The sequence below is a fragment of the Synchiropus splendidus genome, chromosome 15 (assembly GCF_027744825.2).
Source record: "Synchiropus splendidus isolate RoL2022-P1 chromosome 15, RoL_Sspl_1.0, whole genome shotgun sequence".
NCBI lineage: Eukaryota > Metazoa > Chordata > Actinopteri > Syngnathiformes > Callionymidae > Synchiropus > Synchiropus splendidus.
The window spans coordinates 9,791,139-9,807,841 of NC_071348.1; the positions used below are offsets into that span (position 1 = coordinate 9,791,139).

At 41.0% G+C, this 16,703-nt stretch overlaps 1 protein-coding gene across 6 annotated transcripts; it reads right to left on the reverse strand.

Moving 5' to 3' along the window:
- Positions 1–354: 354 nt before the first annotated feature.
- On the reverse strand, positions 355–16,598 carry arhgap18 (Rho GTPase activating protein 18). Of its 6 annotated transcripts, none has more exons than XM_053843950.1 (18): positions 16,425–16,598; positions 8,719–8,965; positions 7,130–7,268; positions 6,586–6,668; positions 6,081–6,236; positions 5,609–5,672; positions 5,188–5,306; positions 4,531–4,602; positions 4,233–4,326; positions 3,990–4,081; positions 3,836–3,913; positions 3,559–3,718; positions 3,408–3,490; positions 3,132–3,338; positions 2,946–3,068; positions 1,720–1,844; positions 1,590–1,645; positions 355–1,408 (listed from the first exon to the last, which is right to left on the reverse strand). In XM_053843950.1, the coding sequence occupies exons 1-18, from the start codon at positions 16,457–16,459 to the stop codon at positions 1,317–1,319; spliced, it is 2,025 nt and encodes a 674-aa protein (XP_053699925.1). In that variant the 5' UTR covers positions 16,460–16,598; the 3' UTR covers positions 355–1,316. The 6 variants fall into 6 exon arrangements, with proteins under 6 accessions (XP_053699925.1, XP_053699924.1, XP_053699927.1 ...); XM_053843949.1 differs by lacking the exon at positions 16,425–16,598 and adding an exon at positions 14,225–15,266; XM_053843952.1 differs by lacking the exon at positions 16,425–16,598 and adding an exon at positions 14,225–15,264 and having other exon boundaries at positions 1,720–1,841.
- Between the last annotated feature and the right edge of the window lie 105 nt (positions 16,599–16,703).

The following is a 16,703-nucleotide window of genomic DNA, read 5'->3' on the forward strand; positions in this document are numbered from 1 at the left end:
TTTATTCCCCTATATTATTGCCAAGTACCAATAGTGAAGTTCATAAAAACAATATGTATATATTTGCAGGGAGATTCATTAATACTGGTAAACAAAAGAAATAATTCGTCTAAAAATATTTCACTGGTAACTGGTTATATTATCTATGCAAGCTTAAGATATATCTTTATAATAATAATAATAATATAAATAATTCTCACCAATGTCATCCATGAGTCCTTTGTAAAGTTGTCATAATGTTCAATGTTAAACATTCATTCAGACGGAAGTAAATGAATTGCATCAATGCCAAATCAAATCCATAAAAAAAGGCAGAGGCAGCAATTCATAACTACATGTTTATTTACAGGCAGTTTATAGTGGTCATTTCGGAGGCAGAATTAACACATAAACATTTGCACAAATAATTCACAGTGTACCGGATAGTACAAGGCCATACACAACTTTCAAAGACAACCAGTCACGATTCTGAATTGAAGATTGGAAGAAGTGCAAGGGGACGAATTGAAAACAAATGTGACAGTGCATGTGTCTATTGGAGACAGAAATAAGGGCACACAATTATAGCAGCCGGACATTATAAGAATCAAGTGTGTATCACTTTACAAGGACACTTTCGATGCAGCATTAGGGTCTTAAAAATAAAATATTGTACAGTCAAGTCTTTGGTGCAAAGTGTGTGAGGCTTGACGCCAGCCATATGAGCTTATATAACCAGGCTTTATACAAACAACAAGGTCATGGTTCTCTGGTGGTTTGAAATATGGAGCAGTTGATCTTTTAGATATCAAATGGAAACCAACCACCTCGACAGTGACGCTCACCGCTTCTATACAAGCAGGTCATGGCGTCACCATTTCCCTTAAGATGGATGATATATGTGTGAGAACTGATAATATTGTGCTTTCATATCCCTTATTTTGATAGGAAATTCATGGATTGCATATGAGATGAACAACACATCTCTTATATAGTGGAGTCTTGAGCGTATAATGTTAAATAACCACATGTTAGTGGCACAAAGTCTCGCAGTATCTATGGGGTCAGAGGACATAAGGAGTGGCGAGGCTGCTACATATGCATACAGGAGACATGTTCAGTGGTGCTTCTGCCCTCACAAAGATCCATAAGGCAAAAATATCGAATGTCTTCAGCCTGCTATTTTGCTTGTTCAGATGGGCGTTGGCTGCGACTCTCCTTCCACTCTGATGTATTGAACTCTGGAACCAAGTTGTAATGCGACACCATTGTTGGAGGAAGGTCACGGCGGTGATTCAACGGAGTGGCCAGCAGGAGGAGATGATGCATCGCTGACTTCATCGCTGCACAGATCTGATGACGAACTCTGCTGTGGGGTTCAGCTGGTGAAGATCTTTCATAAATGTCTCCTCATCCAAACATCTCTCCTCTGAGAAAATGGAACAGATGAACACAAGCTGTTAAATGGCTTGTTAAATATAATAAATAACCAGTACTGCTCTATATGCTTCTTCAAGTGATCATACTAAAGACAAAAATGAACAAATAAATAAGTAAAATCCCAATTCAAAAACACACACAAAAAGCACTGGCCTCATCTAATAGCTTACTGATATTTCCTCCGATCTCATAGAGATTCAAATCTTCTCGCTTCAGTGCCACCGAGCTGTGAGTATGAAGAGAAAAAAATAAGAACACTGGGAGTATCTCAGAATACATAACATGGGAGTTAGTCATTACCTATCTTGGCTGACAAAGCGCATTAATACATCAGCGGCTTGTAACTCTTCCGTCAGCTGAACAGCCATCGACACTTTACTGAACTGTGGAGCCTGGACACGGATGATTCCTTGGGAACTCTCCTGCTGACAAACACAAAGGAAAGAATAGGAAATTGTCAATGCTGCTTCTTTAACAGTCTTTAGCAGTGTAAGTTTCATGAAACAATGTAGTCCCTTACAGCGGCCACTAGATGGCAAACTCGCATTATAATCTTTGAACAACTATTCCAATGGAACCTTTTTAAACCTAAGGGCTACTTACTTATTAAACTTATTAAATATTTCATGAGGTTTTATCAGCTCATCACTTGTAAAATGGTTGCTAAGCACACTTTATTTTCAGAGTTTACGCACAATAAAAACATCCAACATGCTGATATAAGGTCATAGTTTGTTGCTATTAAAATGCTCTCCAGTCCTTCAAGTGCAAAACTCACAAAGGGACGAACATTCACTGTCTTTGGTCATGTCGCTGAAATATTCTGGAGAGACGCTCATTGTTATTCAGGAGAAACTGTTTCCAATGACACTCTCTTTTTATTTACTCAACTACATTCCTGGGATTTCCTTTGATGCACACACCAAGTCATTGTTAACCATACTTTTGTTTTTGGCTAAGAAACGTATCCTGCTACGATGGTCAACTCCACAGATCCCCACAGACACGAGGAGAAGTTGACATTAACCACACATTTGAAAAATCCTGATTTACTTTACATGTGCATGTGTATATGTATGTATATGCATATGTGTATGTAGGTATATATGTATACATGTTAGAATTAATGTTCCACCAATGCAAGTGATAAAAGCAGCAAACTGTTTGTTGCGGCGAGAAACTGAGATGGTGTGGGTGGGATCATTTTATTTTTACATGATTTTTATTCCTGTAGCGTATTTGGATAGTGAATTTTTTTGCTTATTTTGCATTTCGAACTGTATCATATATGTGAAAAACGGATTAAAAAAATGCTCTCCAGCCAATAATACTACAGTTTAATTCAGCATACGGCGTATCCATTAGATGCTGGCTGATGATGGAAGCAGCCGTTCCAACTCCCCACAAGGCCACAGGCTGTTTTTAATCACCGTCTGGTTATAAATGGACACTACTTTCACAACCACACACTACACTGTCTTCTCATCTCTAACAGTCGACTTGACCTGAAGACAGTCAAAGGTTACCTCAACAGCGGGTCTGTCTGAGGGCTTTTCTGTGGTTATCTTCTTCAGCAACTTCCTCACAGCCCTCTCTTTGCTTTGCTTCATGTTTTGCTGTCGGACCTGGAGCAGGATGAACTTGGGGATCTGTTCAGACACACGCAGGTCATTGAGTGGCTCAAACCTAGCTTAATGGTTAACTCGGCTCACAGTCCAGAGAAGATTCTGGTAGCGGATGAGAAGCCGGACGATGTTGGCGGTGCTGGTCGCCATGGAGAACTCCTGCTGCTCGGTGACCTTTAAGCGACACGCCTTGAACATGAAGATGTTAGGGGCCATAATGACAGAGACGTTGTTGAGGCTCATCTTGTTTTGGGTCTGATGCTCAATGACGTGCTGGAAAAACTCCACTAAAGCCTAGAAGAAAAAAGCAATCCTGAAGTGGCAGCATAAAATTTAACAGCAGGAAACAGGAAGTGCGTCTACCTTTAAACTGTCCCGATTGGCCTCGGGCAGCAGCAGCACCAGCAGACTCAGAGCCTGCAGTTGCTGCTTCTTCGTGGGAAGTTCTGAAGGGCAAAGAAATGTTTCTCTGGGTTCAAACACGTGATCGCAAAACGCCAAAAACTCCACTCACTGTTGACCGCAATGAAAGCGTTGAGGTATTCGACAGTCAGCAGTGGATGCGGCAGCTCCCTGATGAACAGCTTCAGAAGACTAGCGGCATCATGTGGTTTCAGCTGTTTCCATGGAAACGTCTCGTCGTAGAAGGAAGTTTCAAGCTCCTGGCGCAGCGACTGCATTTTTGGAAGGGAGCAGGAAGAATGGATCACTTCATTGTCAGTAACTAGATATGGTAAAACAAGACGCGAGGACATTGGGTTGGAAATGTCACTGTAATGGGTTTAAAGTACCTTGACTCTGGAGGCCACCCCAGGGATCCGAAGTAACCCCTCTGTATCTAATCCTTCCTCCTCTATATGAGAGATAAGCTGAGGAGAATCACAATAAGATCTACTTAATTTCGCTCAGGTATTTTTCTATGAAAGAAAAACAAAAACTACTCACCCTTTGTAGTATTAATGGCACTTTAGTTCCGGCCCCCCTCTTCTGATCCTGATCCAGTAAAGTGGTCAGAGGAACCCCGAACAGGCCACTTTCTACAATCACAAATCTAAAGTAAATGCTTCAGTGCAAACACACATACAGTAACAAACAGGATTTCCAACTTCAATAGATGTCACTGCTCTAAATGAGGGTTGGACATCTGCTTCTTTAGCTGTGTTACTATCATGATAGAGAATCTGTCACCTTTGGTCTTCACTTTAGCAGGTTTGTGCGCCTTCAGGTCGATCCCACTCGTGTCAAACAGAGCCGTCATCTCCACCAGAGCCAGTCGCCGAACCTGAGAGACGCAGATTTTTTTATTTTATTTTTTTACAGAAAACTATGGCTCTAAATGTAAAAAAAAATTAAATTAAAGATTAAATTCCCCCTTGCTGGTCAACACGGGCCCAACTACTTCAAGGAAGTATCTTCTGTAAGGTGTCTTCGTTCAGCATTAGCCCTGCAGTACATGTACATACATGATACACTGCAGTGTGCATACCTTCTTCATATCCAGAGGGGAAAGATCCCAAATTCTGGTCTGGCCAGTTTTGTCTCGTAGCAGCCGAAAGTTCTGGAAAAGGCAAAAAGAAACGTCAATTATTAAGGATTTAATTCATTTTAATTTAAATGGATACAGCTACTGTTTTTAACACAGTCAGCCACTAGATGGCCCTATAAACATGCGCACAGGCACATGGCTTTTCACCAGAATTATTACAAAGAAAGCAGTAAGATTAACTTCCCGCCAGGTACAAGAAACCTAGATGAGCTCCTACTATACTAAAGATGACAAATATTGACTTGTTTTCAGTTATTTGTGCTCAAGTTAACACATGGGTTTTGTGACAGACATTAAAAGAGGATTCTATCAGTTACATTTCAGCTGTGAGAGGTTTAATAAAGTTTGTTATGATTTAGTAAAGTGTTGTGATAAATCATGGTCTTCTCATTCAAAATTATTTTTGACAAAAAAAAAAGCGTCACTGGTTTTCCATTCACTGTATTTACATAGTGATGTATTTCACCAGTGTATCAATATTTACCTAAAGCTGTAGTACTTGCTCTCACACATCATTCCACACTCATGTGTGCGTGTGTGTGTGTGTGTGTGTGTGTGTGTGAGAGAGAGAGCATCACGCCTGAGCGAGTGACTAACCGGCAGTTTGTCATCTGGTGAGTTTGGACAGGCGGTGACCATTAATCGTTGATAGTTGTCCCGGTAACTGAGCGCCTGCTCAGAAAAAGCTACTTCCATGTTCATGACCGTCTCTGGTTCTGTCAGGGAAGGAAGAACATGAATTTCAAATGTGTTTATGTAGCTGGAGAGACTGTTTAACTTTAGCAGACATTTAAACATTCATAAGCACAGAAAAAAAACCCTTGACTTTGAATAAAACCATCCGTTTAAGAACTGCTTAACAAACAAACCAAGAGCTGTTTTTCACATGCTGTTTTGACATGCAAAGAGAGCAATCTTCCCCTGTGAGTCACTAAGAAGAAGTACATTTAGGCCACAGTTTAGGCCACCAAGCTGACTCCAACTCTTTGTGCATGAGGATTGTATATGTGTCACTAACCAGAAGGACCGACAGCATTTGGTCCATTTTCACTTCCCTCTTTGAGTTTACTGGGCTCCTTCACCTGCAGGAGGCAAAGAAGATCACAACATGACATCTGAGGCTATCCACTTCTAACTGTGCCTATTAATATCAAACCCGAAAATAAGAAAAAGAGATGTTGAATTTATATTCAGTCCTTCAAACCTATTTATAGACGTCTCCAAATGCTTAAGATCATCGAAATAGATGTTCTTAAAATGTCACTCTTACTATGGCTGGTGAAATACAGAGTAGTTTTACCTTAATGTAAAATATATATAGATGCATATTAGTTAATTATCTTTATTTTCTTCCCACAATTTAAAAAAATATCATAAACATTTACTAATCACCACCACCACCTTGTTCATATCTGGTTGGGTCCCAATTTTGCCTTCAGAACTGCGGTGTTTTGTACCTGCATCTCAATGAAATGGTAAATGATTTTTACCTTTTCAGGTGGTCGGAATATATCTCTGACATCGGGGTGATTATGTTGTCGATTATGTCGCCGTTGCAACGTCTGCTGCAGTGTAGTGACTCGACGTTCCACCGCCGCCGCCTGAGTTTTGGTGAGAGTGAACAGAAACGCGGCGCTGTCCTCCTCCTGTCACCCAATGGAACACAAAACACTGTCAAGTCAGGCAGAAAAAAAGTAGAAATACACAACCCTGGGACCATCAAAGGCAGGTTCTCATTTAATAAACATGGTTCTGTCACAAAATGAATATGACTCCTAAACTATATCAAAAATATTAGGACAGTTCTTTATTGTATATAATTTCTGAAGTTAATTTCCTATTCAAATACATAAAGTAAGACACATATTATGACTGTACCATACAAAAATCTTCGAGCTTGGATCAATGGCTAACAACACATGTGAATGAAAGAAATGTGTCGTGTAAAATAAAACAGGATTTATTGCTTGAAGATAACAGGGAGATGATTAACACCTGCTCCTGGTCGGCAGCCAATGAATCGTTGACCAAGCGTGCTAGTCCCGCCTCCGCAAGCCACGCCTCCTCCTGCTCGCCCTCTGAAAGACGCCAACAAGAGATTATATACCCATTTTATTCAAGGTTTCTACCATTGAAAGAAGCGACAGAAGCAACGCAGGGGACAGGAACACACCGTGCCACAGTCACAGGTGCAGGGAAAGGAAGTTCACACACGCAGAGCTAAATCAACAAAAACATTCCAGGAAGCGTGAGAACAATAGTTCTTATAAACAGCGAGAGATCACACACAAGTCTTGAGTATCAAATATTCACCCACAGGCAGAATCTTATTCAAGAACAGAGATAATATGAAATATTAAAGTCTGCCCATCAGTTCAGTTTTAATGCTCTGATTTATCCAAAGCCCATGCAGATGGCTCCGAACTCTTATTGCTGTTATGTGACTACAGAATGAAAACACCAAATAAGGAAGAACTGAAGGAGATAGTTGGGAAAAAAATCTAATGAATCTATCCGTCCAAGAGATGGAATGTCCTACCCTCAGGAATTTTCTGCTGTTCTTCCTCAGGCACATCACCCTCTCCTCCGCTGTCCCCCCTCCCCGCTCCTTCTCCGGAGCGAGTGATGTTCTCCACCTCCTTCCAATAGTCGTCCATCTGCAGCTCATCCAGGGAGTCCTAAGCATCACACGTGACAGTACTTTCAGTGACAATAGAAAACACCGCTGAACATCTAAGACGAAAAAGAAAATGTGAAATTCTTTCTAAGGCCATTACAACATTTACTCTTAATTTACTACTAGTGACCACTGGCTTCACTATCAACCAAGTTAGGATGTTGAAGATGAAGTATCAGACACACAAAATGAATGGGAAAGTTGAGATTATTCCTGGAATTGTTTGTTTGTTTGTCTGTTTACCATGTAAAAGCAGTATCAGCGGAACAGTGAAAAAAAATTCAAAATTTCAGATTTATTTTAATCGAACGCGTTCATATTTCAAGGTAATCTCAAAACGCTTTTAGTATTCTGAGTTGCTAACTGTGCAGTTCTAAAAACAGTCAAAAATAAAACTGCACACTCATTCAAAAGTGTTGCCAGTGAGATTGCATAAACGCTAAGCTATTTAACATCACTGCCTTGGTCACATCAGTTTCGCGGAGAAGATGACCAGCCCCATCACGAAATGTTACTGACATTATAATTATGTGATTTGTGGTGAGTGACTTGTTGGGTGTGCGCCTTAAACCCCATGGTTCTGGTAACATGATGAGTAGGTTTTTATGCTATGACTCGAAGGAAAGGGAAAGTTAGAAGTGCGTGAAGCCAAAGGCTGCAGACATTGCACATTAAATCTCCTTCTTCTGAGTTATCTGCCTTGCCACTCCAAAGTTAAGCCACTAAAAGGGAGAGAAGCCACACTGTGAGGCGGACAAAGGTACAGTAATGGACAAAGGTGAGGTGGTCCATAAAAACAACTTGACTATTGACAAAAATTCAAATATATATATTGCGCAAACTCTGGCTTTCCAATGTGAATTCTAAAGAAGCAAAGCATAATACTAGTACTACTTAACTGTCTACAAAAGACACTCTCACAAGAGAAGAAATCTCAAGTGCCACTGCTGGAGTAAAGTCAAAGCATGGCAGCTCAGGAGGGGATGCAAATCCAGCCTGCTTTGTTTGTGACCATCCTCACACTTCAGCCTTGATGCTCCTTTATCTGACAAAGAATCTCACTGCGCAACACAGGGATTGTTGAAACACTATAAAAACAAAGCCACTGCTGCAGCTGTGAAGGCCAAAACACCAAGCCTCCTTCACAGACTTTTGAAGCAGCTTCATGTAAAGATACTGGGTCTCTGCATTATTTGTTCCATATTCAAATGGCAGAGTCAGAGCAGATCAATGGAAGGAGAACTTCAGTTATTACTGTGTTAATTGCTTTGTATGACTCACCCATTCATTCTACGACTCATTACTATTGATACCCAACACCTGAGGTTTTCACTTTATGAGTCACTTTACAACTACAATCAAATATCAATTGAATGCGACATCACCTTTTTAAGGTCAGTTTTAACAGAGAAGCCAGTTTGTCACGACGTCATTCCAGATTTGTCTCCTACCTGTGAGTTGCTTCGCTGACATGGCGGCCTCGTCCTGGGCCTGACATTGGGGCTGTGTCTCGGGCTGGAGCCCGGCTTGGGGCTGGACCCTTGGTGAGACTTGGGGTACGATGTTGTACTGGAGTTTGTGACAGGTGGTGACTCTGTGCTCGCCGTCTTTGCGCTGTTGGTGGTAGCAGACGGTGCATATCTGTCGGTGTGATGGTTGCTCTGGTTCTGTTGGAGAGTATAGTGGCCGGCTCGGCGACTGAAAGAATAAAAAAAATATGAATTTTAGATTTTTTTTTTCAGGTTATTATTGACCATTGCAGGAAAAAAAAGTCACGAAAAACATTGCCACAGTGTTTGAGTAAATATTTTTAAATTAGTTCACCATTTTTGTACAATTATCAACTTACATAAATAAAAGACACTTTAATTTGAGAAAAAAAAAATAATACCAATATGTTACTAATAAAAAACAACAACAACAAAGCATTGTTTTCCTCATTGAAAAAAAACAAACTTTTTTTTTTTTTTATCAATGAACGCTTCAAGTGCCCTTCTGTTACCTTTATTGGTCAATATAGTCTATTTTTTGCCTTTGGAATCGATCACTCCCAAGTGATGGGCGGAAAATTCACCTGAGTTTCACCTGCAGCTGAACATTGGACCTTGAACAGCGATGTTGTTATTGCTGCGTCACAGTGATAGCGCTCATAAAAAAGCCCACGCGGGTTTCAGAGAGGCACGACTTCAGCTTCTAACCTCTGAGTAATGTGTACTTACTATTTTGATAGTTACAAGTCAGAACTACCATGTCATGGCGCAGCAGTTTGGTATTAACACATCACTTATGCTAACAGGATATTATTACTTATTTTCTAATAAATGTGAAGGACTTTGCAGTCAACTATTTTGAAAAAAATAAATACAATAATAGATTTTTATTTTACTGATATTGCAAAAATAAGACCTCCAGATAAGATATTACTTCGGGACAAAATGTAAAATGTTTTTTTTCTGTTTCATTTCTCTTCTTCTGTTTTTAAAAGTTATATGCCTTGTTGTTGTATGTATGTACATATTTCTTCTGAGGTGTTTTTTTCAAAATTAATTTGTTTTTTTGTTAAGGCTCAGGAAGCATTAAGCGAGAGGTACCACATATCACCAGGAGGTTGGAGGTTCACGGGAATTATTAGAATATCAGTCTGAAATATCAGCCAAAATAAAATAACAACCGCTTAAAAAAACCGATATTATTACAACAAAAAAACAAACCAATAAATGTATTATTTTCTTGAAGTGAATGCTACACGCCTCCCTTTTACATTACATAGTTTATTTCTTTTACATTTCATAAGAGCACCACTTCATTTATCCTCTATAGTAATCTTTACATAATTTGAAAAACAGCAGAGGATCCAACATCGACCCCTGTGGAACGCCTCAAAACAGAACAGCCACAAGTCTCTTACAAGAAGGGCAGCCTATAGCTGCTCAACTAATCGACGATGGATAACTGACCATATAAAGGAAGCAACTGGACGGAGAAAAACCTCATTCCCGTCCGGCAGAAAGCATGTTAAAGCAAAAATAATTCCTGTGGGCTTACAAGCGGAGGATTACTGCACCCCACGCTGAGTCAGGTCACATTCCACCCCAGACTTCAAGCCCCTCTACCCGCAACCAACCTCCACCGATGCGTGTTTAAAAAAAAAGGATCCGAAATTTTACCTACAAGTGAGTCCACAGCAGCGAATTAGTCTCTTTCTTCAGCGTCTTTAAGGCTTTCATCAACCTCTCTCCTTCCACTGGCATTTCTGTCCCTTCCTCAACTACCTCTTTCATTCCCGATCGTAACGTTTCGAATCTGCTCCACCCAGTGAGATGTTAAGATCAACCCCACCTGATAGCAGCGGGGAGGTTTCCATCTCATTTTTGCCACTACAGTCGGTCTTATCAGCCACAGTAATGTTGCTCTGTACTGTGGTGACTTCAGCAATTCGGAATGTTGGAAATGCTGGCGAATGAAGTGAAACACGAGAACATTTGTTGAAGCAGAGGAACGGAACACACAGGTGGAGTTAATCATTCACCTTCAATGGTCCGTAAATCATACATCAGTGAAGAGGGAAATTTATGAAGGTACACAGTGATGATTGGGGGGGGAAATACAACAGTGAGGCTCAACTAGAGTCCAGTGGTTCACCACCTGCTGGTTACAACAGCAACAACCACCAGCACAGTGTGCAAAACTATGCAGAGATCTGCTTCAAAGCTATAGAGATTTAATTCTGAGATTCAGCAACACTTTTCTCTGAGAAATTACTGAGTGTTTTTGGACGAAGGATGATTTTGGAGCAACAATATAGGGAAATGCGTAGTCCAAGCTCCTCTCTCTCTCCTCTCTCTCTCCATGACATGTTCAGATCCATAAACAGCCTCCCAACTTCCCCTCTTTCGGCTCAAGGAAGAAACAAACAAGCAAATAGAGGAAACCGCCAACTGAGAGCACTAACAAGACGCACATGAACACCTTCATAAATCCTGTTGACCCTCCACAGACGAGAAATTCCACTGACACAGTCAAAAATATAAACAATTAGAAGTGAATTCAAGCTCAAAAGTTCACTCAGGCACACCAACACTCACCCGTTATGAATTCATTCACTCAATTTTGAATCTCAATTCATCAGAAGAAGCTTTTAATAGTAGGTGTGCTCACACGAAATGAGACAGCTGTGGTCATGTGAGACAGGCCCGTGATGAGAAGAGTCAGTGTGGTCAGATTGACAGGTGCCAGCTGCTGCTAAGAGACAGGAGTTCCTCTTTCTGGACACGGTATTTGGTGGAATAACCCTTATTTACAGTGACAGCTTTCATGGCTCCCTGTGTCTTTGTATTACACACACACATATATATATATATATATATATATATATATATATATATATATATATATATATAGTGTTTATTTTTACAGCCCAGTTTCCTCTCATTTCCTTTGCCGGCCGCACTACATTTCTGCAGCAGCCTGTGCAGCTTCCTTCAGTAAATTAATGTGAACCGTGTGTGTGCGTGTGTGGGAGTGCTTATCTTACTTTGTGGGGACAAATCATTATCCTTGTCAGCACTTGGCCACATTTGGCTGGACACCACAAGGTTAAGCCTCAATTTGAGGATGAAGACTTCAAAATAACCGGGTCATCATTTTCAGGTTTTCAGGGTTTCAGTTTGGTTCTAAGTCCTGGTAAAAAGTTAGTCATGTGTTTTGGATGGTTAGGTTTAGGGAATGAAGCAATGAGAAACCACACAATGTCCCCAGCAATAGAAGTGTGTGTGAGTCTCCTCTTTTTACTGAGTCACACTGGAACCCAGCCAACCTCAGGAGAACTTGGAGGATTAAAACCCAGCACAAATGTGAACCATAATCCCCCAAAAAGATAGATGTGGAAAAATTAAAAGTAATATTACACCCAATTGCACTGGAAGTAAACACAAAAACAAAATAAAAACAACTTGTCATGATTAGATTTTTGTAAGATAAAACAGCTCACTGGTCGCGTCTCATTGGGACAAAGTTGGTCCCAAATTCAGAGCCTGGTAACCAGCCACTTTTGCACGCTAAACAAGCGCTAAAGAGAAAATCAGTGGCCTGCAGACCGCTGTAGCAGATGCCAGCTAGCTAGGAGGTCATCGCTCACGTCCACAGTTGGAACACGTCCAGCAGCGTTATGTCTCTTATTTCCTGTCAGAGGAAACAGAGACAACAACAAGTCTACACAAGTTAACCTAGACACGGAACACACACACGGCCGTGGGAGGTGAGACAAAGGCTGTAACATGATGCTGTTTTTTTTTCTACCACGCTGGAGAAGCCATCTGGAACACATGCACGCGGTAAACAGCGCTGACACACACTGGGATGGTGTGTCTATTTGTCCACCATCTGGACCTCTGACTGCAGGACAGTTGTTAACGGGAGAAGTTTAAAGGTGTAAACAACTACAGACTCACACGCACAAGGCTCACCTCCAGTGTAAACACGGCTGTCATTAATAAAAAATTTCCCATCCTTAAACAGCTTCCAGGTTCGGACCGGTCCGCTTCCTCATTGCAAGCAGCTTGCTACACACAGTGGAACACAATGAACTATAAATACTACACAGAAGTAGTCAGCTCCGCCATGGAACCCAATTAGTATGGACGATGAATGAATGAATGAAAACCGTTCACACAAGAATTTGGCAGCGTGATGCATCATGTGACCTCAACCGAATTGACAATGTATCAGTTGTTGCATCAATGGGGCTCCACAAGGAACGATCCTCAGTACATTCCTTTCATTGCATCTGAAGGGAACGCAGTACTCATTCTACTTCACTGACAACAGTTCATCACTCAGCGCTCTCATCCAATACATTTGCTCATCATGCTACTAACAAAATAACCGAAGCAAGAGCCTTAAAGAGGAAAACTGAGTGTGACTTACAACAGCACTGGTACTGCACATCCCATAATGCAGTGCAACAGCTACAGCTCTCTGAACCATTCCTGTTATTAGAGACCAAACACTAAGTTTCATATTGCAATTTTCCAAACTAAACGTGTGATTTTGACTTTGAAATGAGTGGTAAAAACGTTCCATCTTTAGAATTATGATCAATAATCTGAAATGCTGACCTGGTTTGGGGTGTGCCTGCTGAAGAATCTCTATAAAGTTCAGGTGACAGATAGCCAAGGCTTGGAGCAGGGCTTTTGCAAGCCTGGACGTCAGTCACGTCTGAGATAACGGTCATAAAGTCCAGCGGATGTTTAGCAGGAGTGGAGCCAGGTTTTGGACTGGTCTCCAGGAGACCGTAAGAGTCAGTTTTTTGGGGGGAAATTTAGTAGTTTAGGAGTAAAGAGTGGCTATGATAAGGGACAATAACTTATCTATTTACCCATAACACTGACCCCAAAAACATTTAAGTTCAAATTCACTTCATACATCTCCCAAATTCTACATGTCAATAATGTCTCTTACATGGCATCATATATATATACATATATAAAGATGTGAACCCTCTATAGGGTTCACTGACGTTTTTAGTCTAACTTTTTTGTTCAAGTCGGATAATATCTCTTTTTTCTGGGCTGCATGCATACTGTTGTTCACGTGTACAATATGTCATAAAATATATAAAATAAAAAATAAAATAAAATGAATGAATCATGATGTAAATATTTACTGAGCCGTCGAACTCGCGCTCTAGATCACGACGGAGCTGGAAACGTGGAACCAGTGTTTCAGGATGAAAGCTTCTTCCCATTTTCGTTGCCGAGTCTGCGTAACGTGCTGATCGGGGGGAAACGAAGGAGCTGAAGGTGGAGTCTCGTGGAGGTGAAACGCCGATGAGGCTGGGTACTGAAGAGGTAATGACAGCGAGGAACGCTCAGCAAGTAAACATGAACTGACCTTTGCCCTTTGCCGGCCACATACACGCCATTTCTGTCACTAAAGAATCACACCCACGTGTCCCACCTGTGCTCCTGCTCGGACCCGCATGGTCCAGTTTGGGGCAACAGCTCAGCGTTGCTGTGGTAACCCGTTAACACCACTCCCTGTGGCTGCAGCTGCCGACTCATGTTTCCCCGCTGATCTTCTTTTTCCTGTCGCTCTTCTCATCCGATCTCCGGTGGGACGCGGTATCTCCTGCTCGATTTATGTCTCCTCCATGGTTCTTCTGATCCACTGTGGCTTCTAAACTCCCTCGGTTCTCCCTGCGACTCGGTCTCCTCTCGTCTTTCTCGGGAACCCGAGCATGACTGCGGGAGAGGAGCGGCACGGACGGCAGGTCACACCCACGGGCAGCTGCCATTGGCTAGAAGCTGCAACTCAACTTTCAAAGAGTTAGTGACGCCACCTCCTGGCGGAAAGACCGCAACTTTTTAGTTTGTCTTCCTTTTCAACTACATCCGAAAAATGACGTAACATGAACGAGTCGTTGTGTGGAAAGGTCACATGACGTAAAACCCCACTAGATCTGCCAGAGAAAGACAGATTGATATATTACATTTGAAATGACTTCATGGAATAAATGCAACATTACGCTTCTAAGAAATCAAGCTATTAAAAACCCATATCTGACCAAGGCTCACGCACGGACACAATCTCACCACAAACTTTCTAATGTATTGTGGTTGGAGGTTTCACACTCGCTTCCTCCCAAAGACGAAACTTGAATGATAGGACGGTACAAGACCGCAGCAAGTATAAAAAGACTCATACAGGGTTGCTTACATTGATGATTTAAAAAAACAAAACAAAACAGTTAATTTAAATAAGATGATTACAATGCAGTTGCAGTAACATCAACTGGAATAAAATTAAGGAAAACATCTTGCATCGAATTATACTTAACTGAATACACAGTTATGACCTTTTGAAAAGACTTGCTAGTTTGATACATATGACACATGATAAGAATCATTCGAGATAATGTTGAGTAGCTTTAGTTTCTCGAAAGACTGATGTAATATTCAGTGAAAATGTGTGTTTCTTTTGAATGTGACTTCATCTTAAATCCCAAACTCTTTTTTTTCCCACCCAGACTTGATGTGTTTCTGCCAACGCCGAACAAAGATGTGCATATTACTTAGAAGTGAAACATGAGGCACACACTAGGACGTTTTTAAGTTCAGAAATTAGATCCAGTGTTTCTTTTATTATCGATATAAGAATGGGGGAAAATGCTTGTGATAAATCCACAGTGCTGGTTTGACGCAAAACGGCGCCACCCTCACATCCATTTCAGAAACATAAAAACTATTACATGCCACAATAATGGCCTTTATTAGTTGAAGCTAATACAAAATAGTTATGTAAGGCTTAATTTACGTTAGTAGAGGTGTTTAAGCCTACAGAAACTAAGAAGCCATTTTAATTTTCCATCCAACTTCTAACTCCGTCTATGTTTTTCCTTTAGGCTCAGTATTAACCCTGTGATAACACACCTCTCTCCACCTTCTGTCTCCTAACAGAGAGACCCTGACTTTTTTTTTTTCCAAAACTACAATGTTGCTAGTTACTGAGACAGATTCTACAGCATCTATATCAAATGAAAAAAGTAGTGGATCAACCAAGATAAGAAGGACAACACAAGTCTCAAATCCAAGAGTGATGAGGCAGATTTATCTTAAAAAAATATATATTTTAAAAAAGTGCAGTTTTTACAATTAGATTTAATGTCGGTTGAGGGAAGATCCACAAGGGCCGACTTCAGTCACACTGCCTAATAAAACTATTTTTTTTGGTATGATCCAATATCTTGATGACAAAACCAGCACTTCTGATTTCTGGATTTAATGCATGGTCAAGTACTTAAAATTTACACAGCATGGATCGGTATGATATGACAGAATATATCTGGCAACATCAATATAACATCAAAACCATTCCACCCATCCATTCACTGGCTAAACCTGGATAGAAAACAGAAACAAAAACACCTTTTTTTTTTTTTTTACACCAAGGAGAAGGGTAGTAAATAAAGCAGGTGTTCAGAAAGAAACCTAAATTATCTGAGACTTACACCTTAGTTGACAGTAAGAATCGATCACAGTGTACTGGACTGATACCAGTGCACAGCTATTGAGTCGGTTAACTAGTCATTTTGCTGAACTCCTTGTAAATTGAAGCACGTTTTGGTTCGAAGGAACAGCAGGTGCACAGTGATACTTACCTTAAATGCAGGTAGTAGGTCAGTCTGGACACCATGGTGAGGCTGTGTCCAGGGTCCGTGTCTTCCAGACAGCCACCTCCTGACCATGTGCTCGCAGACGGGCCCGGCGGTGAAAACACACACTGTGACAAGTCGATTAGCCAAAGAGGTCAATCAGATTTTCCTTCTATTCCATCTGCCCCTCCTCTCTTCCTTCCTGCTGCTTCATCCATCTACAGCACTTCTCCCCTCTTAACAATCCCACTTACATCCCCCCCGACCCCACCCCCGCCCCTCCGA

Bases quoted from the DNA above. Each gene is read 5' to 3' on its own strand.
- arhgap18 (XM_053843947.1), bottom strand. From the start codon at position 10,548: ATGAAAGAGGTAGTTGAGGAAGGGACAGAAATGCCAGTGGAAGGAGAG. The intron at 5,673-6,080 runs GTAAAAATCATT...TGCCTCCTGCAG, and splicing joins TATTCCGACCACCTGAAAAG to GTGAAGGAGCCCAGTAAACT. The intron at 3,339-3,407 runs GTAGACGCACTT...TTTTTCTTCTAG, and splicing joins CCAATCGGGACAGTTTAAAG to GCTTTAGTGGAGTTTTTCCA.